At 40.7% G+C, this 23,997-nt stretch overlaps 2 protein-coding genes across 2 annotated transcripts in view; both read right to left on the bottom strand.

The window, feature by feature from the left end:
• Positions 1-13,992, bottom strand: part of NRDC (nardilysin convertase) — a 43,555-nt gene extending 29,563 nt beyond the window's left edge. Inside the window, exons 1-7 of the mRNA XM_056844465.1 lie at positions 13,601-13,992; positions 7,558-7,837; positions 6,750-6,831; positions 5,502-5,655; positions 3,428-3,501; positions 2,452-2,547; positions 311-433 (exon numbers count right to left, since the gene is read on the bottom strand). Of these exons, the coding sequence (XP_056700443.1) occupies positions 311-433; positions 2,452-2,547; positions 3,428-3,501; positions 5,502-5,655; positions 6,750-6,831; positions 7,558-7,837; positions 13,601-13,992 (1,201 nt within the window). The remainder of the gene's footprint in view (positions 1-310; positions 434-2,451; positions 2,548-3,427; positions 3,502-5,501; positions 5,656-6,749; positions 6,832-7,557; positions 7,838-13,600) is intronic.
• A 5,350-nt stretch (positions 13,993-19,342) lies between these two features.
• Positions 19,343-23,997, bottom strand: part of RAB3B (RAB3B, member RAS oncogene family) — a 63,039-nt gene continuing 58,384 nt past the window's right edge. The window contains exon 4 of the mRNA XM_056844198.1: positions 19,343-19,553. Coding sequence (XP_056700176.1) covers positions 19,366-19,553 — 188 coding nt within the window. The 3' untranslated portion in view covers positions 19,343-19,365. The remainder of the gene's footprint in view (positions 19,554-23,997) is intronic.

The raw sequence follows: 23,997 nt of genomic DNA, 5'->3' as shown, positions 1-23,997 counted from the left end.
CAGAAGGCTCTACTTTAAAGTTAACTGGATCTCAAATGTCCCTTCAGGGAAAACCTCTATCTTCTAAAGGGAATACCTTCTTTATTGAGATTAACTACAAACAAACAAAAATATCATAACAAAAATGGAAGCACGAAGAGCATTTAGCCAAATAATCCAAATATTTCTTGATTAAAGCAACTCTGCCATTTTGCACTATACAAGGCAACGGACGAGACCTTCTGCAATTTTCACCAGTGCCAAGCACCACCCAAATGTCAATTCACTGAATCACAATATGTATCTTTAATGTAAACTGAAGAGACATTACCTTTGGACTGCACAACTAAAGTCATATAGTGAGCCGAGTAATAGTGCTGCCAGAATTCCCTCAGCCTGGTGTAGGTATCAATGCCATTTTGTTTAGGCATATGTTTGAGAGTGTCTGCATTACCTACAAATGTTAAAAATAAAAGTTGCTTAAACTACTGAAAAGTTCTATGTGTTCACAATAATATACGTTTTGTGTCCACGAGGTCAGCTGAGCAAGACGTCCCCAACTGTCTCATACCCCTCATGATGCCAACCCAAGTTCCCCCTTCTATGCCTCCACCTGCCAGCAACAAAATTTCAGAGAGAAAGAGGTTTTCCCCCTCAGTTTCCCTTGCCTGCATGCTTGCTGGGTGCTTTTCTTCCTCTCTACCCTGCAGCCTGAAAATTGGTGAGGAGTCCAGGAGGACTCCAAGAGGGATACTTTGGGAAGGAATAAGAACAATCCCCACATACAAAGCTCAACAGTTATCTGTGTGTCAACAGCTTGTGGAAAATAAAGTGTCATCTTCTCACTGGGCTGCACTAGTCTGGCCAGAGGTTTCTGTATGCCATTTCATTTTTCAAACCTGACAAAGTTAGCTTCTCTCTAAATTAAGCTATTTCTTACACGTACAGTAAGGTAAAGTATGCTGTCAAGTTATATCCAACTCATGACAACCCCATGAAGTTCCACCTCATGGAGTTTTCAAGGCAAGAGATGAGCAGAGGTAGTTTGCCATTGCTTTCCATTGCACAGGAGCCCCAGTCTTCCTTGGTGATCTCCCATACAAGTATTAACCATGACTAACCCTGGTTAGCTTCCAATGCTTTCCGTTGCACAGCAGCCCCAGTCTTCCTTGGTGATCTCCCATACAAGTATTAACCATGGCTGACCCTGGTTAGCTTCCAAGCTCTGATGAGATTGGACAAGTCTGGGCTATTTCAGCTTTACATTAATTTGTTGGACATTTTTTCTCACTATCACTACTCTAAAAAGCCTAAGCAGACCTGTATAATGATAGAAAATAATTTTCTAACTACTGAAAGAAACCCAAATCTGTGGAAACTATTCTATGACCCCACCTTTGTGAGCACAGGGGTAGCATTTTCCTTTTTGTTTAAAATGGAATCTCAGGGACATTATAATATTCATGTATAAAATTACAAGAATATCAGATATGCTAGGTCACTCCTTTCAATGCTAATCAACAGATAGGCTGAGATCTAAACTGACAACATAATTTTCCATTTAAAGTATTTATCCAAGCTTTTAAACCAGCTCTTGCATTATTATTTTTTACTTTCAAAAGAATAAAGGAGTGAACATAAAAGACAAGGGATGGGGGGAAATAGGGATTACAATAATGCATCAAGAATATTACATCTACTGTTCAATTATACAGAAGAAAAGGTATATACACTGGGTGGGAATATGTCTTTTATTCCAATTTAACCTCTAGCATTCTAAAATGTGATAAATTTATTCTCTATTTCTATATATTTGTTATACTAAACAAAAATACATTTTAAAACATTTTAATACTATCCATATTGAGCTCCTCATAACCTTATGCTGTTCCTGCTCTTGCATTATTGATGCTGTCATGAATTTCACATTTACAGCTCATTCCTGAGCCTTGCAGCGGCTGGGGACCGCGTGGCTGAGGCGCCACTGTGGCACCTGCAAAGAGGTTTCTCAGCTGCTGCAAGGCTCAAAACCCCCCTTTAAAAAACAAAAAATAAAAAAGGGGGGGAAAGCCCCACTGAAAAGAGCAATGCTGCGCCAAGAAAAACCTGGCGCAGCAACACTGTTGCTGGAGGGGGCGTTCCCTGGCTGGAGGAGCTTGGGAAGCTGATTACAGTCAGCCCCACCCCTGGGAACGCCCCCCTGCCATGCTGGTGCCACATTTCTCTTCTGGGATTTAGGTCCTGGAGAGGCTGTGGCATCAGAGGAACACCATGCAGCTCCGTGGCACCCAGGCACTGATGGAACTGCCCCCGCTGCCAGCATAAGTGCCTCTTATTCTGTGATAAGAGGGCACTTACACTGGCGGCAGGGTCACACCGCCTCCACTCCACTTTCAGCCCCCAACCTCAGGAATGGGCTGTAAGACCGTAAATACATCACATAAATATATGACACGTTATGACACAACTTACCCCAGAAGAATTTCTTCATAGGATGGCCAGTCTTGGCAAGACTTCCAAACAACATTTCTCTTCGGTTTGTATCAGAGGGCCTTGCAAGCTGATATTCTGTTTTGGTTTGAAAAAAGGGTTTTCAGATTTGAAATAATGTCGGACTTCAAAACCAGCCTTGACTAGCAACATGACCAAGGCATGCACATGAATTCATATTCTTGCTCAAAACGAGAAGAAAGGATCACAGAGTTTAATATCAAAGCCACCTAACCTAGCTCATATGCAAGGCTCTCATTTATTATTTGCTGGATCAGGATGCAGGTCTTCACAATATTCACTTCTAGTTAATGTCCCACAAAGGGAAGAGATAAGAATTTGTCTTTATTCCACTTCTGAAAGTCCCAAATATCAACTGCTAAATCTTAATCCTTATAATACACACACAGAGTAGTATACCATACATCAGGAAACAGCACCAACTCTTGTCCCTTTCAGTTGATCTAATGGGGTTGAATTTAACATGTTCTCTAGTAGGAAAAGGACAGATTCACTGATGGAGGAGGGGAGCGATTTTCATCATCAACTCCCCCTCCCAGATCTCCAGATCTCCTGACCACACACAGTGCTGTTTCTGGGTATCCTCTGCACCCCAGGTACTGTGTTGGAGGAGTCCAGTGGGAAAACTCCATTCACAAGCAAAGTTCCATTTTAGGGTACTTCGCATGCAACCCATTGAGTTTTTCTTCATTGTATATAACAGAGATTTTTTGACGCTCCAAAGGAATTGTAATGGAAAACTGTGCTTCCTAAAAATGCATTTCCCATCTAGTTTCTTCAAACACAGACACTTTAGAAAAGTATAATAGGTAAGTTTGCTTTGCAGCCATATATTGACTGTATTACTTCATTACAGGATATTACCAATACTTTTAAAACAAGCAAAGTTTTTTTAAAAAAAAACTAATCAGAAAATAACAGAAGTCAGAATTCTTACCACTGTCCACAGCTTCAACTTCCCGGTCAATTGCATCTTGGATCATTAAAGGGTGAATGAAAAATTGTGCCCACCTGAAACAGAAAAGTATAGTAAAAAAATTTCTCTACCAATCCAGAACTATGTTAGAAATCTTCTTTTGGAATGCAAAGTATTAATTTCCAAATGCACATGTTATGACTTAAAATATTCTCCCTTCACTAAAACAAACAAGCAAAACAGTTTCCTTTCTCCCTCAGTATCAACGTGTCTTGTTTTACAGAAAATGCACAACTATTTAAGTGATTAACAGTACAATCCTATACAGACTTACTCTAGTCTAAGCCTTTTGCTTTTGGTTGCCTTAGGAAGCACTCCTAAACACATCTACTCAGAAGTAAGTCCCATTTTATTCAATGGGGCGTATTCTCAGAAAATTGTTCTTAGGCTTGCAGCCTTAAACTGGAGTAAGAAGAAGAAGACTTGGTTTTTATATGCCGACTTTCTCTACCACTTAAGGGAGAATCAAACCGGCTTACAATCCCTTCCCCTCCCCACAACAGACACCCTTTGAGGTAGGTGGGGCTGAGAGAGTGTGACTAGCCCAATGTCACCCAGCTGGTTTCATGTGTAGGAGTGGGGAAACAAATCCAGTTCTCCGGATCAGAGTCCACTGCTCCAAACCATCACTCTTAACCACTACACCATGCTGGCTCTACCAGGTCTGCACTGTATACTCTTTCCTCCATCCTAGATAAACTATGAAATATTGTCAAAGGCTTTCACAGTCAGAGTTCATCGGTTCTTGTAGGTTATCCGGGCTGTGTGACCGTGGTTTTGGTATTTTCTTTCCTGATGTTTCGCCAGCAGCTGTGGCAGGCATCTTCAGAGGAGTAACACTGAAGGACAGTGTCTCTCAGTGTCAAAGTGTGTTGGAAGAGTAATATATATATAGTCAGAAGGGGGTTGGGTTAGAGTTAAACTCTAAACTCTACAACTTTAACAGAAAAGAAGAGAGTTTAAGAATGACTAAGGCTTGGCTTCCAGTCCTGAAAAACTCCAGACTAACAAAGACTACAGTCCACAATAGCCATGCAGATTAGCTTTGGATTCCACATGTTAACAGATCACTTCAGGATACAATGGTTCCACATTAACATACCACACCCTAATTAGCACATTACCTTGATACTTACAGGACAATGATTAGCACATTACCTTTGATACTTCTGCAGGACAATGACTCAAACCCAACCCCCTTCTGACTATATATATTACTCTTCCAACACACTTTGACACTGAGAGACACTGTCCTTCAGTGTTACTCCTCTGAAGATGCCTGCCACAGCTGCTGGCGAATCGTCAGGAAAGAAAATACCAAGACCACAGTCACACAGCCCGGATAACCTACAAGAAACTATGAAATAGTTTCATCATTACATTATGTTCCAGCATCAATAATGTTAAAACTTTTCCTTATTTCCTCTATAATTTAAAAAAGAAATCAGCAGGCATGTATTCTGATCCTCCCTATGGAAATATAGATAGCTCTAAAGAATGGTCCTGTTTTAGATTTCTCCTTCAATTAAGCACACTTTTACTAGCTCTATTAACAATTGCAAAATTGGCCAGGATCCAAAGACCTTTGGTAAGATGACAGAAATTCTACTCATATAAGGAAGGGGAAAGGGAGTTGCTGATTTCCATGGAGTTCTTCCTCCGCTGATGTCTCACATGCCACACTGCATACTGTACAAGAAACCTACCAGAAGCTCTGGCAGAAATGAGGTGGGAAAGACTCACTACATGAGCAGAATTTTGCATGTGCTTCACGGGACTAAATTCATCAATATCTGTAGTATTAACTGGTCAGGCTTAATACAGCCCTTTCTTCTAAGTTTATGAAATATACATGACCCCATATTCAAAAAAGACCATAAACACTGAAATGTTTACAATCACTTTATCAACAATTACTTGAGCGATGACAAGAATACAGGAGTAATATCTAACATACAGGAGTAATATCTAACAGATGAAACACAGTATTATCCCCACCATAAAATCCATTTTTGATGTCGCATCCTCAAGATACCTGTCAAGAGCTTCTTTGAAATACTTCCTCTGCACATCAAACTGAAAGACAGTCCGCTCACAGTCTGTTGAGGCATTATCACTGCCCCCATGCTTCTTCAGAAATGCATCAAACCCATTCTCATCTGGGTATTTTGAGCTGCCCATAAAAACCACTAGGAAAAAAGAATCAAAGTTAAGGAGACAGCTGTTAGCTCTAAGCGCAAAAAGATACGAATGCTACAGAAATATGTACCAATAAGCATCTGTGTGTGCGCTGTCAAGTCACAGCTGACCTATGGCGACCCCATAGGGTTTTCAAGGCAAGAGACATTCGGAGGTGGTTTGCCATTGCCTGCCTCTGTGAGGGCTGAGAGAGTTCTGAGAGAACTGTGACTGGCCCAGGGTCACCCAGAAGGCTTCATGTGGAGGAGTGGGGAATCAGACCCAGTTCTCCAGATTAGAGTTTGCCACTCTTAACTACTAAACCACGCTGGCTCTCTAACAATTAGTATACATGCTCCATAATTCTATCCAATATAACTTTTTCACCACAAGATACACAGAACATGTAAAACCTAAGTCTGCTTTAACAATTGCATAGCTGTAAAGAGATGTGAAAGATCAGGTACCAGAATAGCAAATTAAAACCATACTTTCTTGTGCTTCCACACTGACTCAGCTAACATAGGGGTCTCCAAGGCCAGTTTTAATATCAATAGCAAGGCAGAATGAAAAGTGGACAGTGTATAGGTTGCATATTCAAAGAAAAATCACAAGCATACTTAGATCACTTGCTAGTGAATATTGTGCACCATGCTTTGTAATGTATAAAAGAAGAAAGTCATTCTCAGAAAATAATGTTAAATTCTTTTTACAAAGAAAAGTGATTTTGGAATACTCTGTGTAAACACACAGAATAAACCACATTACCAATTTCAAAAATGTTTTGGGGATGTAAAACAAAAGAAGCATAAAGGGAACAAACACCTACACACACACTTTGGCAAGCTACTTCGTTGAACTCAATGGAGTTGAAAAGACTGAGTGGGGACCTCCCAACCTCTCATTTAAAACAATAACAATAAGAATAATTGATCCATCACTATTCTACACATTTACCATCTTTTGTTTTCTAAATACTAAAGTGGGAAAACAAGTCTGAATTGCACAGCTCTCATTATTGAGTTTTTGCATTTAAAACTCAATAGAGGGGGAAAACTATATAACATCTACTGTTGCTAAAGATGATATTTCAACAAAAACATACTATGTTCCAGAAAATGTGCCAACCCAGGCAGATCTTCAGGGTCACAAAAACTGCCAATGCCAACACAAAGTGCAGCTGCAGACTAGAAAAAGGAAAAACACAAAGTATTTAGGAAAAACATTACCATCTGATGCATAAAACTACCAAATTCCCCATTAAAAAATTCTGCATGGATCCCCCAAAGTGATACATCCATGAGAATCAGCTCTGCTTAGATATTTATACTTTTCCTTTCTCACCAATGAGACCCCAAATGGTTTATAAGCCTTATAATGTCACTTTCTCCTCCTTCACTTTATACCCACAACAACCCTGTCAGACAAGTTAGGCTAAGAGTGACTGGACCAAGATCACCTGGCAAGCTTTCCTAATAGAGTGGGGATTCGAACCTTGTCTCCCAAATAACTAACCACTACAACACATGATACTTAACTGCTATACAAATCAGAAAGGAATGTGAATATCAAAACTGCTGAGAAAAACTCAAGCATCTAAGCAACTTATATAAGGCACATTAAAAAAATAGGGGACAAAACATTTTTTTCCTATTGCAGAGTGAAGCGACCACATGAGAGGAGATGTCACTGCTAGGTTTCATTCTATTGACTTCTTGCCCTGTCAACCACAGAATGGAAATAGTATCTTCCCCTGCTATAGCTGGTGTAGGATTTTTCAGGCAGTGCTAAAGCACACAAGTTATCTACAAGTGCTTTTACAAGGTACTTTTTAAAACCTCTGGCCTTCACTAATGGTACTTCAGAGCAGCCGCCCAAACCAGTCAGAGTCAGCCCAATGCACTTATACATACCTGCTTTTCTGTACAGTTTCTCTTCCTGGTCTCCTCTTTATCTGTTAGCTCTTCCAAATCACTGTTAGAGTCATCAAGATCATCATCATATTCACCACCATCGTCATCATACCCTTCCTGATCATCTTCTATTTCTGCTCCAGAATCATCATCCTCATCAGTGCATTCCTCAGAATCCTCCTCCTCTTCTCCATCTGAAGATGCCGCACGAGGGCTACCATCTGGGTTATTCAAATCCGAAATCAGCAGAGCACATAAGCCATTTTGAAGCTTGATGTATCTAGGAAATTGCACATATATCATCATCATCCTAACCCTTTCAGATGGATCCTAATACCATTAAAAAACCCTAAAACACAGAACACATGAAGCAGCCCAATACTGAGTCAGACTCTTGGTCTATCAAGGTCAGTATTGTTCTCAGACTGGCAGCAGCTCTCAAGGGTCTTTGGCAGTCTTTTCACATTGACTACCTGGGCATTTCAACTGGAGATGCCAGGGATTGAACCTAGGACCTTCTGCATTAAAAGCAAATGTTCTTTCACTGAGCCATGATCATGAAAACAAACATGTTAAAAATCCTTTATGAATGATTTGTACAAAAATCATAGGATAGGCTAATAGTAATTCAGTATGGCAATCCATTTCTTTATTTTTGAACAGATAAGAGGATAAGGTGGAAGGAGCCACTCCAATCCTGGCAGAAATGCAGCAGACAGCATTTTGTATTCACAAAGTAGAACAGAGTAGGGTTGGAGGAACCTTAGAATAATTGCACCGTGCTTCTTCCTTGCTGGTGTTAAGAAGGTACAGTCATAACATAGTCATTATTGGCTCTCCATTATTAAACTCAACGGTTGCCATTCTAATTGCAATTGAAAAGTGTGTACGGCTTTCATCACAGAACACACAGGGACAGAGATTTGCCTCTCTATTCATCTAAAAAGAACAAAGGCCACCGCAGCTTTCAATTTAATACCAGAAACTCAGGTTGTACATTCTAATCACGATTCAGTGAAGAAGCAATCCCAGAATTTTTTGTGATGATGCAGGGGCTCTAGTCCGAGAATGACCTTTCTTTTCCTCAAGGGAGAGGCACCTTCTGGATTTTAAGCAGTATACAGCTGCGATGTGCACTGTTTGAGAGCCAAATCAGCACTTGGCATTGGCGTCAAGAGTACAGGGTCCCCCAAGCAGAATTGTGCATTTCTTTAAATCACACAGGTGTCTGTCTCTTCAGCAAATAAATGAGAGGCCACAATGGAGGCTTCTGCATCATTATAGAGGCCAGGGGTGATCTCTCAGATGATGAGAAGGTTCTTGCAAGTAAGAACTAGTGCATGACTCTTGCCCACCACCAGACCACATTCCCTGCAGCAGACTGAAATATGCTGTACAGTTTTTTACCTTGCAGATGCCCCCGCCCAGAAAATGACAGTGGCATCTGCCAGGCAAGAAAATGATGACATGCATTTCATAAGAGAGAGCCTCTTAAATACTGGAATGGGGGGTGTCCCCCTGCCAAGAACTGGGGGGGGGGGAGGGAGAGGGCAATAATGTCATGGCCAGGGATCATTCATTTTGTCTGCAATCAAGTCCATCTGTATGGGCTCAAGAAGCTGGCCACAGAAAAAAAATCAGACAACTGTTTAAATGAAAGAAGATATCAAATATCATCACCTATATTTTTAAAAAATGTACAAACCCTAAGACCATAGACCCCCACCTGTCATGGATGATTGAAAAAAGGGAGCATTTGTGATTTTAGGAAACTCCTCCCCACTTTCACTGGCTACTGACACCCAGCAGAAGACAGTTGTTTTATACATCTTGCTCCACCCTGAGAATAAATTCCTAGGTTTCTTCCTTTAAAAAGTGGCACACAGCAAATAGGAATAAGCAAGAATACCCCCTCCCAGAATGGGTGGAAAAAATTAATACTCCTCCGTCTATGAGACTAGGTACTCATGATGAGCTTCCAAAAAGAAAACAACAAACGGGGCACGGCAACAGCAACAAAGGCAATGGTGAAACAAGAAAACAGCATTAAATTTGGCACTGCTTTTGCCTTATCTGTGTAGATCATAAATATACCTATATACTGTTGCCTTGTCTGGGGTATCGCTTTTATTGCCCTAATTTTTCACTTGTGGTTTGGGAAGGGCACTCAGTTATAATGTTACATACTTGGTGGTTAGTAATGGGTTAATGGTTAAGAACATCTGCTATCAACAAATGTCTCACTGGTGTGTTTTTTTAATGAGAGCAAAGCTTCCAGCAATAGCTTAATCCCACTAAAGTTGACTGGCTGGAAGCACTGTTACCATCATTTCATTTTAATCACTTAAAGGATCATACTCTACCCTCCCCAAAAAACCTCATAACATTTCAGGATATTGTAAAACCTCTTTGGTAGAATTAATTTAACTTTAGAGAATATCATTTCCTTAACCTTAAAATTGTATGCAATTCATTATTTAACATTCATTATTTAATATACATGATTTAAATTACACAAATGTAATTATATAACCTACATTTACTGAGTTCCCACCTCAAATTATATATCTTAGAAATCAGCCATTTGAAGAACATCAGTGGCCATCCTTTGCAATGTGCCTGCATAATCCTTCCCTTTCTCATATCCCCTTAAGTACATGCTTTCAGCAGTGAATCAATATACATTGTACAACATTCAGCATCTCTATACTTATGAAGGGGGGAGTGGAGACCTTCTAGGCCAATTTATAATTTCCCTTTTCTTAGATTGGTAGCGCCGCAATTTTAATTACGGTAGGTGTTTCCTCCCTTTTGCCATTAAAACTAGCAAAACAGCTTTACACAGCAACGATGAAGGAATGAGTTACCTGTTCTGATGTGATCTAGTTATACTTAATGAAGATTATAATCTAGCAACACAGGTAGATAAGGTGTAAGAGGGAGGTGAGCTGAACCAAGTCCAGGTGTTAGATACACAAAGGAAGAGGGAAAACTGTAATACTAGTCCAAATATCAGTTATTAACAAGAGAAGTCAATCATAGTACCAGTCAACATTTAACAATATGAAAATATATAAACAAATAAAGCTGCCTCATACAAAGCAGACCAGTAGTTCATCTAGCTCCATAACATCTTCTTTGAAGGTAAGAGCTCTCTAAGATCTCAAGAAGACAATATTTTTGTAAGTACCTACTGTCACAAATATGCAAACTATGATGTTTCAGTGAGCCACAGTCCTCCAAAAGCAGTAGTGACTACTGTAAGGCACACTACATGGGACTACCCCTCAAAGACAATCCAGAAACTACACGTAAGAGAGACTGCCCTGGCCCACGGGGAATGAGTAAAACTTGTGCCAGCTACTCTACACTGGCTGCTTATACCATCAGGGCAGCTTTAGTATGCTGTTTGTTACTTTTAACGCTTAAATAGTCAGGGTCAACATGCCTGCTTGAACATCTCCTATCATATGACTCTCCCTATCTCCGAGTAGGGAGGGAAGGCAGCAAGGTATAGCCCAATCTCATCAGAACTCAGAAGCTAAGCAGGGTCAGTACTTGGAAAAGAGACCAACAAGGAAGGCTCTGAAGAGGAAAGCAGTGGCAAACCACCTCTGCTTCTCACTAGCCTTGAAAGCCACTTGCTGGGGCCACCATAAGTCACCTGCGAGTTGATGGCACTTTATACACAGACATCTCCAAGAGGGCCAGTGTAGTGACTAAAGTGTCAGATTAGGGAGAGACCCAGGTTCAAATCTTATTCTGCCATGAAAGCTTGCTGGAGAACCTTGGGCCAATCATACTCTCAACCTAACCTACCTCACAGGCTTGATATGAGGATAAAATGAAGGAGAAGATAATGATCTATACCACTTTGGGTCCCCATTAGGAGACAGGTGGGATGAAACAAATCAACAAACTATGAAAGAGGGCTTTTTTAACTTTTGGTTTTCCCATATGTTTCTAAATTATTACCAATGGTGCTATTGCCATTTAAACCCTTAAATTTTTTAAATTGTTGTTAGCTGTGTCTTGTCACCAGTTGAACATCACCTTAGACACTTATTTTCAAGGCACAAACAAGAGAATAAACCTCAGCGACAACACTTGGACCTACTTTTGGATATCCACTGAGGGAAAAGGTGGAGTATACATGAAGTAAATAAATATATACAAGATAATTAATACATTTTATAAAGCAATAAAACTAGGGCAATGAGACATCTGTGTCTTTCAAATACACTGGAAATGTTTGCTGGGGCTTGTCATTTTTTTGGAATCATAGCTGGAGTCCCAAATGTAGCTATGTCCATCTTTGCATCCTACCCTTTCTCCAAAGAGCTCACAGCAACATATAGTTTATTTATGTTATGTATAAACCACCTTTCTTAACAAATTTATGGGGTACATTGGGCTGACAGATTAACCTGTGTAAGGCCACTCAAGGAACCTCATGGCTTAATAAAAAAAAATTGTGAGCAGGCATTTTATTTTATTTACATTATTTATAGTCCGTCTTTCTTATTTGAACTGAAGATGGATTACACAGAGTGAATCAATACAACCAATGGGATGGGACATTCAATGAACAATGCAATACGAATTAGGGTTGTAGAACCAACCAGAAATCTAAAAACAGAACTGAAGGAAAACTGAAGTATTAACATGACACATTAAATTATGCAAAAATTACACAGTAGCATCCTAGATAGACTGTTGGAAGAAAGCCTTTTTTGCAGCAACATAAATTTGCTTCTCTAATAATAACATGGGGTCCATTGTAAACCCATGGCTCTTAACTGAGTCAGCAAGAGTCAACTGAACTCCATCAAAAGTGGGGAGCACAATGTCCTTCAAGACCTCCACCTTCCCAACCAGCATTACCTCTGCCTTTTCAGGGTTTAGTTTCAATTTGTTCACCCTTAGCCACAGCAACCAGGCATGACCTCTACTGCATCGCCAGATTTGGATAAGGATCTATGATTTTTGATGACAACTAGCCCCAAAGCTGCAAATGATCTGTCCTGACCTAGACAGCCCAGGACAGCCCGATCTCAGAAGTTAAGCATGATCGCCGTAGGTAATATTTGGGTGGGAGATTACCAAGGAATACCAGGGTTGCTGCACAGAGAGAGCCAGGCAATGGCAAACCACCTCTGAATGTCTCTTGCCTTGCACTACAGGGTCGGTTGTGCCTTGAAAGCAAAAAAAGGGTGATGGCTTCACATAGACTGAAAAGCACAGGGGACAGAATTGTGCCCTGTGGAACTCCATAGCATAGGTCCCACACTGATGACAACTGGTTTCCAATAACAACCCTTTGAGTCCAATTTGTGAGGAGTGATTTGAACTAGTTCAGCACGCATCCCCAATACCAACTTGAGGGTCAACCTGCTGCTTGTCTCGGGTAGTATGAGTTCAATTTTGGCACCATCTTGAGTTTTGAGTTTGAGGGTTATTTTAATAAGGATTTTACTGCTTTAAACTTAGAATATACTAATTCTATTGCTTACTATTATCATTGTATTTTAAATGATGTTACCCAGCCTGAGTCTGGCCTCGGTACCTCAAACGTCTGCCTCCAAGTACCTCAACAAGATGGTATGACCTACTGTATCAGATAAGTCCAGTAGCAGCCATAAAGAGGCATGGCCTTCGCCTACACTCTTTCTTTAGCCATGCATTCAGTTATTCTCACGTTACACGGAACATACATACAGCTGAGCATGTGTGATTTAAACCACATTTATCCAGGCACTAGTCCCTGGTTTCGCTTGTAAAATGACCACAGACTGGCTTTTTCTTACAAGCAGAGGTACGTGTGTACATACAGGATGTGCCGGCATTCTCTGCAATACCTGAACGGGGCTCTAAGGAGCACATATCACGTGTTGGACAGCTAGTATAAATCTAGAACTGGGCCGCTGCAGGCGTTGGCTCTTCTCTAGTAGCACAGGGAAGCCGACTCATTCCAGCGTCCAGTGCTAACCCGGCTCTCTGCGGCTGCGGCCCTCCCCTGGTTCCCCCACGACCGCCATCTCACCTGTACTGTTTGGGATCACTGGGGGACTTGACAATCTCCGGATCCCCCACATTGGGGCTACGTTCGCAGTCGGCAGCAGCAGCAGCAGGGCCTCCTCCTTCTCCTCCCCCCTCAGGCTCTTCCTGGACGGCGCCGGCTTTAGCCCCACGGCTGCCCTCCAAGTCCTGCGGCTGGTCGGGGCCGCAGACGGGCGAGGCTTTGGCCCTGCCAGGCATGGCTGTGGGTGGGACTGCGGCGGAGCGGCTGAGGACGGGCTCGGGGGCGGTCCGCCAGCAGGTGGCTCGTGGGTGACCCGCACCGTTACCACGACGATAACCCACAAGGGATCGCCGCGCTGGGAACTGCTTCGCCCCCGACGTCGCGCGCGCGAAGGCGACAGCTGCCCTCCGCATCCACCGCGGCCCGGCGCTCCGACTCCAAGACCCAGCCACAGGGGCCGAGGCTAGGATCCCATCGCCCAATCAGGGACAAGATAGTAATTCACGTGACATATACCGACAAATCCCAACGGCCCGGCTGGAGTCTGATAGGATATAAGGCAAGACTGGAAAGTTCGGTATGGGGAGAAACCACCGTTGGTGGGGGTCGAGGGACATTAATTGCATTCTATCGTGAGGAGAGATACGCCGTTAAGACATGGTGCTTTCCTATTATTTATTCAAGAGTTTTTTCCTTTTCTCAAAACCGTAGTTTCCTTTTGTTGATAAATGGGTTCTGAAGGCAAGCTCTCTTGGTTTGGGCCAGGAACTGTCGTTATAGAAGGACAGACCAATAATGTGATCAGAGGTGAGAGGACCTCGTTACGCAGAGCGTCATGGAGGTGGGGAAATACTTGTTCCCGCCCCTAAATTGGTTAATTCAAGCTATTAGTAGGAAGTTGTGAATTGATATGCAAAAGTTTAGGGTTTGCTTTTAAAGTTCGTGACTAGCCTGTAACTGGAGTGGGCTGAACTGTTGATTTTTTAAAGTGTGCTTTTTTTCCTTTTTTAGTTAGGAGTATAAAGTTTACCAACTCTAAGCTGGGAATTTTGGGGGGATTGGGAGCCTGGGGAAGACTATGTTCGGGTGAACAGGGCGCTCAGCCGGGATGTGATATTATAAAATCCGCCTTCCAGCTTAGCCGTTTCCTTCAGGAAAACTGATCGCTGTACTCTGGAGATCAGTAGTAATTCTTGGGCATCTCCAGTCCCAACCTGGAGGCTGGCAACCGTAGAGGGAGGTGCTTTTTAGTTGAATCTCCAAGCAACCCCAGAAGACTTTGGAACTTCTTCTTTGTTCTCAGAAGCCTCTGAATAACTAATGAGTGTGGTAATGCTGGATATTGCATTGTGACCTTTTAACTGCTTAACAATGGTCTTATTTTATTTATTTTTGTTATCATGAACATTTGTGACAGTTTCTACACTTAATTTCTGGTGAGTTCCCTTTGGGTAAAGTAAGCAATGTATAAAGGAAGAAATTCAAATAATACATTCATCATCTGCCTTACTTAAACAGCACTGCAACTGCTACTCCAATATACTGAACCTCTCTGTGATGCAAAATAGGTAAATCTTGGTATAGGTCTGGTCATCAGATGGACGATAAAGGTGGATGCAGCACCCTATGCTAAATTGCATTTTCAGGTTGCATCTGTATTACTTTAAAGAGTGGTTTGTTTTGCAGATCTTTTTTTAAAAAAAATGTAATGTTTGGTTTTTTATTTATTTATCGGCTGGAGTATATTAAGAAGCATTGAAGAATGCTAGAGACTTATAAAAATTTAGTTCAGGCCATTGTGTCAAAGTTTGGTGACAATGTTCTTGATACCTTGTGCTACACCAGGGGTTCACAACCTTTTTGAGCCTTGGGCACCTTTGGAATTCTGGCACAGGGTGGTGGGCACAGCTGCAAAATGGCTGCTGCAGAAGTGTAGCCAATCACAAAATGACTTCAGTTTACTTCAGTCACACAGTAAAGATCTTTTTGCTGTGGTAGCAGCTGCTGCTGAAATTCTGCACAGCCAATCAGAAGACTTTCTGGGCACAAGCCTCACTGAACTTTCCAAAAACACTTGGTGGGTACCAGGAAAGGTATTGATGGGCACCAAAGGGACCCCTGGGCTACACAATCAGATCGTCTATAGAGCTGGGGGTGTTATTCCTGTTGAAGTGCTGGTTGTTTCTATATATTACTGTACCTTTTGCCTTCTCCCCATAGAGTTTTCCAGCACCACTGCTTTAGTATTGTGTGTCAGGTTGATGTCACCTGAACTTTCTAAACAAGGTCCATTTCTGTTAATTAAAAAAGCTTATATAGCACATTGGCTTTTAGACTGTTTCAGAAAGATTAGATTCAAATTCATAAGAATAAGAGACCAGCATATAAAAAAATAAAAGGAAAGAAATATACATGTGTAGACATTTCTTTGACTTTATCCTTTTAAAGCCCAGGTTTGTTTGCTCATGTGTTTTTCTACAAATCTTGGGTTTCCCTCAAGATTCCCAATGTACAGAACATTTTGACCCGCATGATTAAACTACCCAGGGCTGTTAGATATAAATTGTGACTAGATTAAATTATAAACATTTCAATTATCTAGTTAAATCTGAATCAGCAGTAGAAACACTTTAATTTTCAATGTCATTACATATCTTGTGACACCCCCCACACACACACACACAGGATTATGAAGTATATTTAGTAGTTTCTTATGAAGTGTTCCCTGCAATCTTTCTGATCCCCACATCTGTGTTGCTACTGAGGGAGCTTCTGTTCCCAGCTGTCCCAGGTGTACTTTTTCTGAATTAAAAGTAGCAAAACATCTCATATCTTAAAGATCTTTCAGGATGTATTTAAAACTCCCCTTCCTTTCAGGAAGCTCACCCTTGTATTTCTAATTTGAATTGCTGCTGTGAGCTTTCTCATTGAAAGAAGATAAGCCTGAAGTGGTGACCTGCAAAGAAGCAGTGGCATCTGCAGTTGGGAATTCTGCTGTTTCTTCTCATAGGTGGTGGCTAGAGCTTTAATTGCACTGGATGCTGAACAGCTGCCTCTCCCAGTAAGGGAATGACTGGAAGGAGGCAAAGCCAAAACAGTGAATAGTGCTGTTCACATGTCTAATTTTCAGGGTATTGCTGTACCACACTTGCACCTCTCTTAGCTCTGCAACAGATCTGATTTATTTCTTATTATCCAAAGAGCTTAAAATACATTTGAGATTGTCCTAAGCACTCGTTACTTTCTCCTACTTGACTAAAACTGGCAAAACCATATTTTAACAGACCAGTCCTATAAATACAGCTGTGACTGTGCGAAGTAGCATGTGGTCTAGCTAAAGGAGCTTAGTGCATGGGGTGATAATAGTTGTAAGATGACCAAAATAATGTGCTCCAAATACTCTGGAGTTCTATATCATTGTTAATAGTACTTAGCATAGTTTATTATCTTACCTATGCAGCCTTACCCTAATAACCAGCAGCCAAATATGGTAACCAGGTTGTTGCACAAACATACTTTACACAGTTTCTCTCCTAGTTGTATCTAAGGAAGTGGGCTCTAGTCCCTAAATACTGGAATAAAATAATGTTAATTTTTAATGCGCCAGAGGACTTGTTTTTGCTCAAACAGCTATTTTTCTAAAATGCCTTTCCTATTTGTGGCTTTTTACCAATGTGAATATTAGCAATAAAATGAACACTCACAGGCCTTACACAGTGACTAAAGGATAGATCTTTTTATTTTGTCAGCATTTTAGAGTTAGGAATAATATGTACAAGCACTACACAGCTGGTGTCTTCTAAACTCTAAATAATAAATAGTCAAGCAAATAGAACTTTCTTTTCATCTTTAAGACAAAAAGCTAGAGCAGTTCAAATACTTCTGAAAGCATTTTATCTTGCTATCATGGTTAATGTACCTACTGAACTAGCTATTACAAACATATTCATCAAGGCTGCTAACTCAACAACCACTCTACCCTTTTCAGTAATACTTGACTTTTTTGCTCTTGTATCTATTTGTATCTATGAATAATTAAGCTTCTACAATACAGTATTTGAATATAACAATGTTGAAAGCATGAAACAGTTAACAGGATATTTTGAATAATTGTACAGAAGTGCCATAAAGTTGTTGAATCGGCTTGGGAACCAGTTACTAGCATCACTGTAATCTAATTATAATCATAGCCAGAATGCTCCATACACAATCTGGAACTTTTCAGACTCCTTCCCCTCCAGGGCTAGCCAAATCTTCTATGAAAGCCTGTGGTATAGTGCCAGACTAGGACCAGGGAGACCCAGCTTCAAATACCCATTCAGTTGTGAAGCTCACTTTGGGCCTATTGCTATCTTAACAGCCTTACCTACCTCAAAGACTTATTATGAGGTAAACTGTGATGAGGACAAATATTCTGCCCTGAGCTCTTTGGAGGAAAGCAGCATTAAAATCTAATAATTAAAATAAGAGCTTTTTAAATTAGGGTTGCTAGCTTCAGGTTGGGAAATTCCTGGAGATTTGGGGGTACAGCCTGGGAGGGCAGATTTTAGGAAAGGCATAGACATCTGGGATATAATGCCATACGGTATACCCTCCAAAGCAGCCATTTTCTCCAGAGGAACTGATCTCTGCGGTCTGGAGATCTTCAGACTCCACTTGGAGGTTAGCAACCCCATTTGTATAAGCTTTTCTTCTCCAGAACATAGTGTGATCAGAATGTGTTGTGATCATCAAATGGTTGGATACCCACTGCAGTAAGATTATTTTCTTATGGAGTATTGCTTCTTATTGTGGGAATAAACTGAAATCCCCAAACCTGGAGCCTTTTTTAAATAGTAGGACCATGCAACATAATTAAGGTTCCCTCCCTGAGTATCAGAAATCCCAGGAGCAATTCGGATATCCTCTGAAGTAATTTCCCTTGTGGGAATTCTAAGGCTATCAAAGCATGTTGCTGCATTAGCTTTGCTCCTTCTCTTCAACTTCTGATGCTACCGAGGAAGAAATGTACACTACTGAGTACAGAGACAAAAACAAGTTTTACGAAGCAGAGAGAGAAATATTTAGAGAGACTAGTGATTGTATTGATTAAGACAAAACATGCTATGGGGCACAGAGATAACAAAGAATGAGTAAAAAATAAATTACTGACTTTAAAGTTGTAGCAAAAATGCTTTTTCTGTGGTTAAAGTGGAATGCAGCTACTTAGAAACAAAAATGTAAAAGTGGTCCTGACTTTAGTTGCTCTTTGCCATCTTACAGTGGGTGCACACGCCATCAAGTCACAGCTGACTTATGGTGACCAAGGCAAGAGACGTTCAACACACTGGTAATATGTCCCTTTGCTCCTGCTGCTTTTTAATGTCCTCCTGAAGAAAGTGAAAATCCCCCTCCTTTTTGTTGAGCCTCAGCTGTTTTCAGGAGGATCAGATTGCCCTATACTTCTGGGTGAATGCATCTGCCATGATTGCTTCGTTTAAGAATCATCCAAATGTGACTTTCTGTAGTTGCTTCTCATTAAAAGATATTGAAATGTATTGAAGCAAGGTAGCAGCAAAACTACAGTAGCATAAAGAACCCAGATACAGTACGTAAGATACTTCAACATAATCTTTCACTGGAACACTGTCTACATTTACACTGTTTTTCTGTTATACAATCAGTAAAATATTTCACAATAGGGGGCACTGAGGAAATACATCCAACTCTACCTCCACTGAAACATCTCTTTTTAAAGACAACATGATAAACGACCAGGTAAGAGCTTTCTTAGGGATTTTGAGGCACTAACAGGAACAGTTCTGTTGCAGTGGAGGTGGGTTGTAAGTGAGACGCACGTTCTTCCCAGCAGCAGTTCTAGAAGCTTCTGAATCCATGCTGTCTGACATCTTCTCGCAAATGATATCCACAAGACGCTCAAACACTTGCCTCACATTGATGTTCTCCTTGGCGCTAGCTTCAAAGTAATCAAACCCTGATTTTTGTTTTACAAAAAAAAAAAAAAAAGAGTATTTATTTCAAGATGACTTTCATGTTATTCTGTGCTTAATGTATTCAAATAATAAATGGTTGGCTTTTTATACAGGATTAGGAAAATGAATTTTTCAGTTCAGGAAAATGGTGCAAGTGGAGAGCATAAACCCCTTGATGCCATGGCTCTGAACCAAACTGGACCCACACATGCCTGGGAATTGTTCCAACCACAGAACTTCCAGACACTATCTGATCCACTGCTACCCTAAGTAAGCAGTCTCCACTTTGGGGGAACTAGCTGGAGACAGACAGCAAGAGGGGGTAACTGGGATCGATAACCGATGTATGCAAGAATAGTCATAGATGAAAATTTTCAAATGAGCAGGCAGTTGTATAATTAAAATATGGTTTTATTTAATAATAAAAATAGTAAAACAAATATCTTTTATGCAATGAACATGCCTGCAAAGCATACAAGAGCTGGCTAAGCGAAAAGGGAGGAAATTGGATAGGATTTCAGGGATGGGTAATAGTTACCAATCTTGAAGGGATATCCAGGGAAAGCAGCGCTAAAGAGGAAAACAACCAGCGTTTCCTGGAGCAAAGAGCCCACACTCTTCAATTAAAGGGGCCAGAGATATTTTAAAAAATGCAAATTCAGAAGACCTAGTGGATAGCTTGTTACATATATAATGCTTAGGGCATGGGGACATTGAGGGTGTGGCATCATCTGAGCTATCACGTAACTTCTGGGAGAAACCTGGAAGTGAAGTCAGGTAGCTCTAGAAATTGCTGGAAACACTGTGGTAAAACCAGCGTTTCTAGAGATTCCTCTATGGTTTTACTTAGTTTTGTTTTTTACATGTTTCTCCTGCTGATCCCTAATATAGTGATATGTCATTTTTGTAAAGTCCAGAAAACTCTCCAGTGATGATGGTGGCCAGGGGGGTGGAGGCAAGCAAAAACTGTTGGGCAAACAGCCATGTGAATGCTCTGTTGCCACTGCAAATGTAGCTACATGGAGAATTGTTGCTGTGTGGAAGCAGCCATACTGACAAGCAATCCTAAAAAAAAAAAAAATTATTAGGTCTATGACCGCAGTCTTGGACCAAGGAAAGGGGCAATCCTAAAAAGTGAGATCTTAGAAGCTAGCCTTGTGTTCTCTACAAAAGAAAGTAGCAATTAACAGTTTTGGAGAAGAAACTTGTAACAGCTAACAAGATTAAAATATAGATATTTTAAATGTAGCTATGCCCATTTCTCCACCACCACCACAGCCAAGTTAACTGTATCTTCCAGAGGATGCCTGAATTTGGGCATAAGGTTAATTATGAAATGGCTAAAAGTCCCTCCCTCAATTATCTTTCCTAATTTTAAAAGGAGCAGAGTGAGATTGCTGCTTAACTAGGGGAGGATGTCCTAATCACAGATTTTATATCATGGCTACTGTGACCTTTATAATGCATGAGTCTGGGTAGAGAAAGAAAGACATGTGACATATAAAACATCAGTACAAAAACTCAATGTACTAGAATTTTCTAGCATAGCAATCACAACTGGTGATTTTTATTATCATACAATGAATGTTGCATTTAGAAACAAAGTTTGACTCTGGTCACTTGTTTTTAAAACAATGCAGAGTGTCCTTCAATCAATAAAGAATTTGGCATTTGAAAGCTAGCAACTGGGTTTGATATAAGATAGGAATTAAATCCTATGAACACACTGAAAACTTTCCTACCAAACAAGCAAATATTTACACATCAGAGTTAACTGGAAAATTTTTAATTAGATATGTGAATACATAGCATGATGTCCTCAAAAATCTGAGAGGATACTTAGGGTCAGGCAAAGACATTGCAGATAGGTGATGCAGACCAGTAGCGATTGTGGCAGTTTAAATGTTGAACATGATGCTGATTAGTATTCTGAATGTTGAGGAAGAAAAATAAAATGTTGATGGAATTGGAAGTATTCCATAGAATAATTATCATAGCTGCTTCAGGCCAGATTTTTCAAATGAGCAATCAGCGATACCTTCCTAACCATGAAAAGGTTAGTAGGAAAATAATGTTTTATGTAAGCCAGGGATCCGCCATTCCTGACTGCTGAGGAATTCAAAACTGCTCCAAGCAATGTCTATGTTCAGCCATTGGATTGACCATAAAATGTGTCTATTGTAAAAAGGAACCAGGTGGAAAAAAGGGAATGGCCAGGAAAAGATGCTTTGGAAGTAAAAACATGTAGCGCTAATATGTAGTGCTAGACACTGTACAAAATGCAGAAATTACGCACTGTCTGCTCAAAATGCTTACCTTACATGGCAAATGAACAAGACAGAAGAAATATGAACGTAAGTTCTAGTAAAGGAATATGGAGAATCGTGGCAATTGTGAAGCAAGTAAGAGTGGTTAAGTAATTGCTGTGATCAAGAAATTTGTTTCCATGAGGAGAGACTTGAAGGAGGAGCAAAGGCACTAGGGCTATGTGACTAAACATACAGAAACATAAGTAGGAGAAAGGGGACTGAGCTGAGGTAACAAGAAAGGATGTCAGAAGAGACAAAGGCTCAGAAAGTCAAGATGGGGAAAGATCAGTGTTTTCAAAGGGATGACTGATATCTTTAGATACAAATTGAAGCATGAAGACTGGTTGTGACATTAGGCACAATTATCTGGGAATAAATCCCACTAAGTCCAGATGGCCTTCAACTGACCCTGCTGTAGGTACACCTTTAAGCATAATCACAGTGATAGCTGACAAAGGTGAATTTAGCACAGATGTTCTGAAAAGAAATGTCAACAAGAAGGAAGTTGTATTAATTTGGATGGGAAGTTCCAAAACAGGGAGAAAGAATAGCCATGTAGTCAAGCAAGAGAAGGATACAGTGAAATGAAGTTTCAGGAAAGGGCATTCAGCTCACCCAATACATTTGTATCCCACCCCTCCAAGGAACTCAGGGACGCTCCCCCATCATTTGGGTTCACAGCAATACTGTGAGGTAAGTCAGACTGTCAGAGACTTGACCCAAGTCATCCAGTGAGTTTCATGCTTGAGTGGGGATTTGAACCCAGGTTGTAGTCTGCTGTTCTAATACTACACCACATAGTGTTTCAGTGCAAGAGGACTCAGAATACTTACATATCCTTCTTGACTTCAAACCACCTTACCTTTAGAGAACCTTTTCCTCATTGATACCTAATTAAGATGTTAGCCGCCCTGAGCCCACCACTGCCAGGGGAGGGCAGGATATAAATAAAAGGTTGTTGTTATTTCTGGAACTGCAGTGTGCCACAAAGGATAGTAGGCCATATTCTATGGCTCACACCAAGTTGATCTGGGGTACTGGCCAAGCCTGTTGATCCTTATTGATAATCTTCTGAGGAACACCAGAGTTTCCCAGAATGCAATTTGAAAATGGTTGCTGTAAATCCTTTAAAATCTCAAGCCTTGTTCTGTAGATACCACAACAAACAATCATGTAGATGCTTCCTGCAATTCAAACAAAGCAGCAAAACTGCCAATAACTCGGGCTGCCAGCAAGGCAAAATCTTAGCTGCATAGAAAGCCAATTAATAGGGACACTTATTTAGGAGTAGTTCTAGAAAAGCACCACAAAATACTAATGCTGTAACTAACACACTACTTAACTTATTTGATTTAATGGGACTTCTGAATAAAACCTAGAATAGAGCTGCAAATAAAGGTTTGTATCCACTGGGAGCTTTCTACAAGCAGAAGGGATTTCTCTGTGTGGAGGAACACAATCTCCCTGCCTCCCCGCTTCTGCTGCAGTCCAAAATGCCCAAGAAATACAGCTCCTAGGTGGAAATCGCTCCCTACAGGAACAGTAAGAAGGGGCAGCTGGAGGTCTGTGGTGGGGAGGAGGAATTGAACAAAATCTCCCCTGCTTACATGCACAGAAATTCTCCAGTAAACCAAAGCCATTATTATTTTCTCACCCACACATATTCCTCATTGTACTTTGATGAGGAAGGGCCTCATCAAAGTACAGTAACAGGGAAAGTAGTTCTGTTCATGCGCACAAGCATACACACAAAAGGGATGTGTCAGCACAAGAACCAACCCTCCCTTCTCCATCCTGGAAATCTATGCACTCAAAACTCTAAACTAGAGCATTTGGTTGTGACATTAGGCACAATTATCTGGGAATAAATCCCACTAAGCCCAGATGGCCTTCAACTGACCCTGCTGTAGGTACACCTTTAAGCATAAATCAATTCACTCGACAGAATGAGACATAACAAACATTTGTAAGGATGGACGTGTGCCACTGGTGTGCTGTCTTTTCAACCCTTTGTATATTTTTTAAAAATTTGCTGTCATAATGTCATTTGTATTTGTTTTGAAAATGACTAAAATAGAACTAAAGAGGAAATATGCCATGCCTGATACATGAGAAATGATGATGGAAAATATGCCAT

This window comes from Euleptes europaea, chromosome 2 (genome assembly GCF_029931775.1).
Source record: "Euleptes europaea isolate rEulEur1 chromosome 2, rEulEur1.hap1, whole genome shotgun sequence".
NCBI lineage: Eukaryota > Metazoa > Chordata > Lepidosauria > Squamata > Sphaerodactylidae > Euleptes > Euleptes europaea.
The sequence above is the reverse complement of the archived record's forward strand: the minus strand, read 5'-3'. Positions and strand labels throughout refer to the sequence as shown.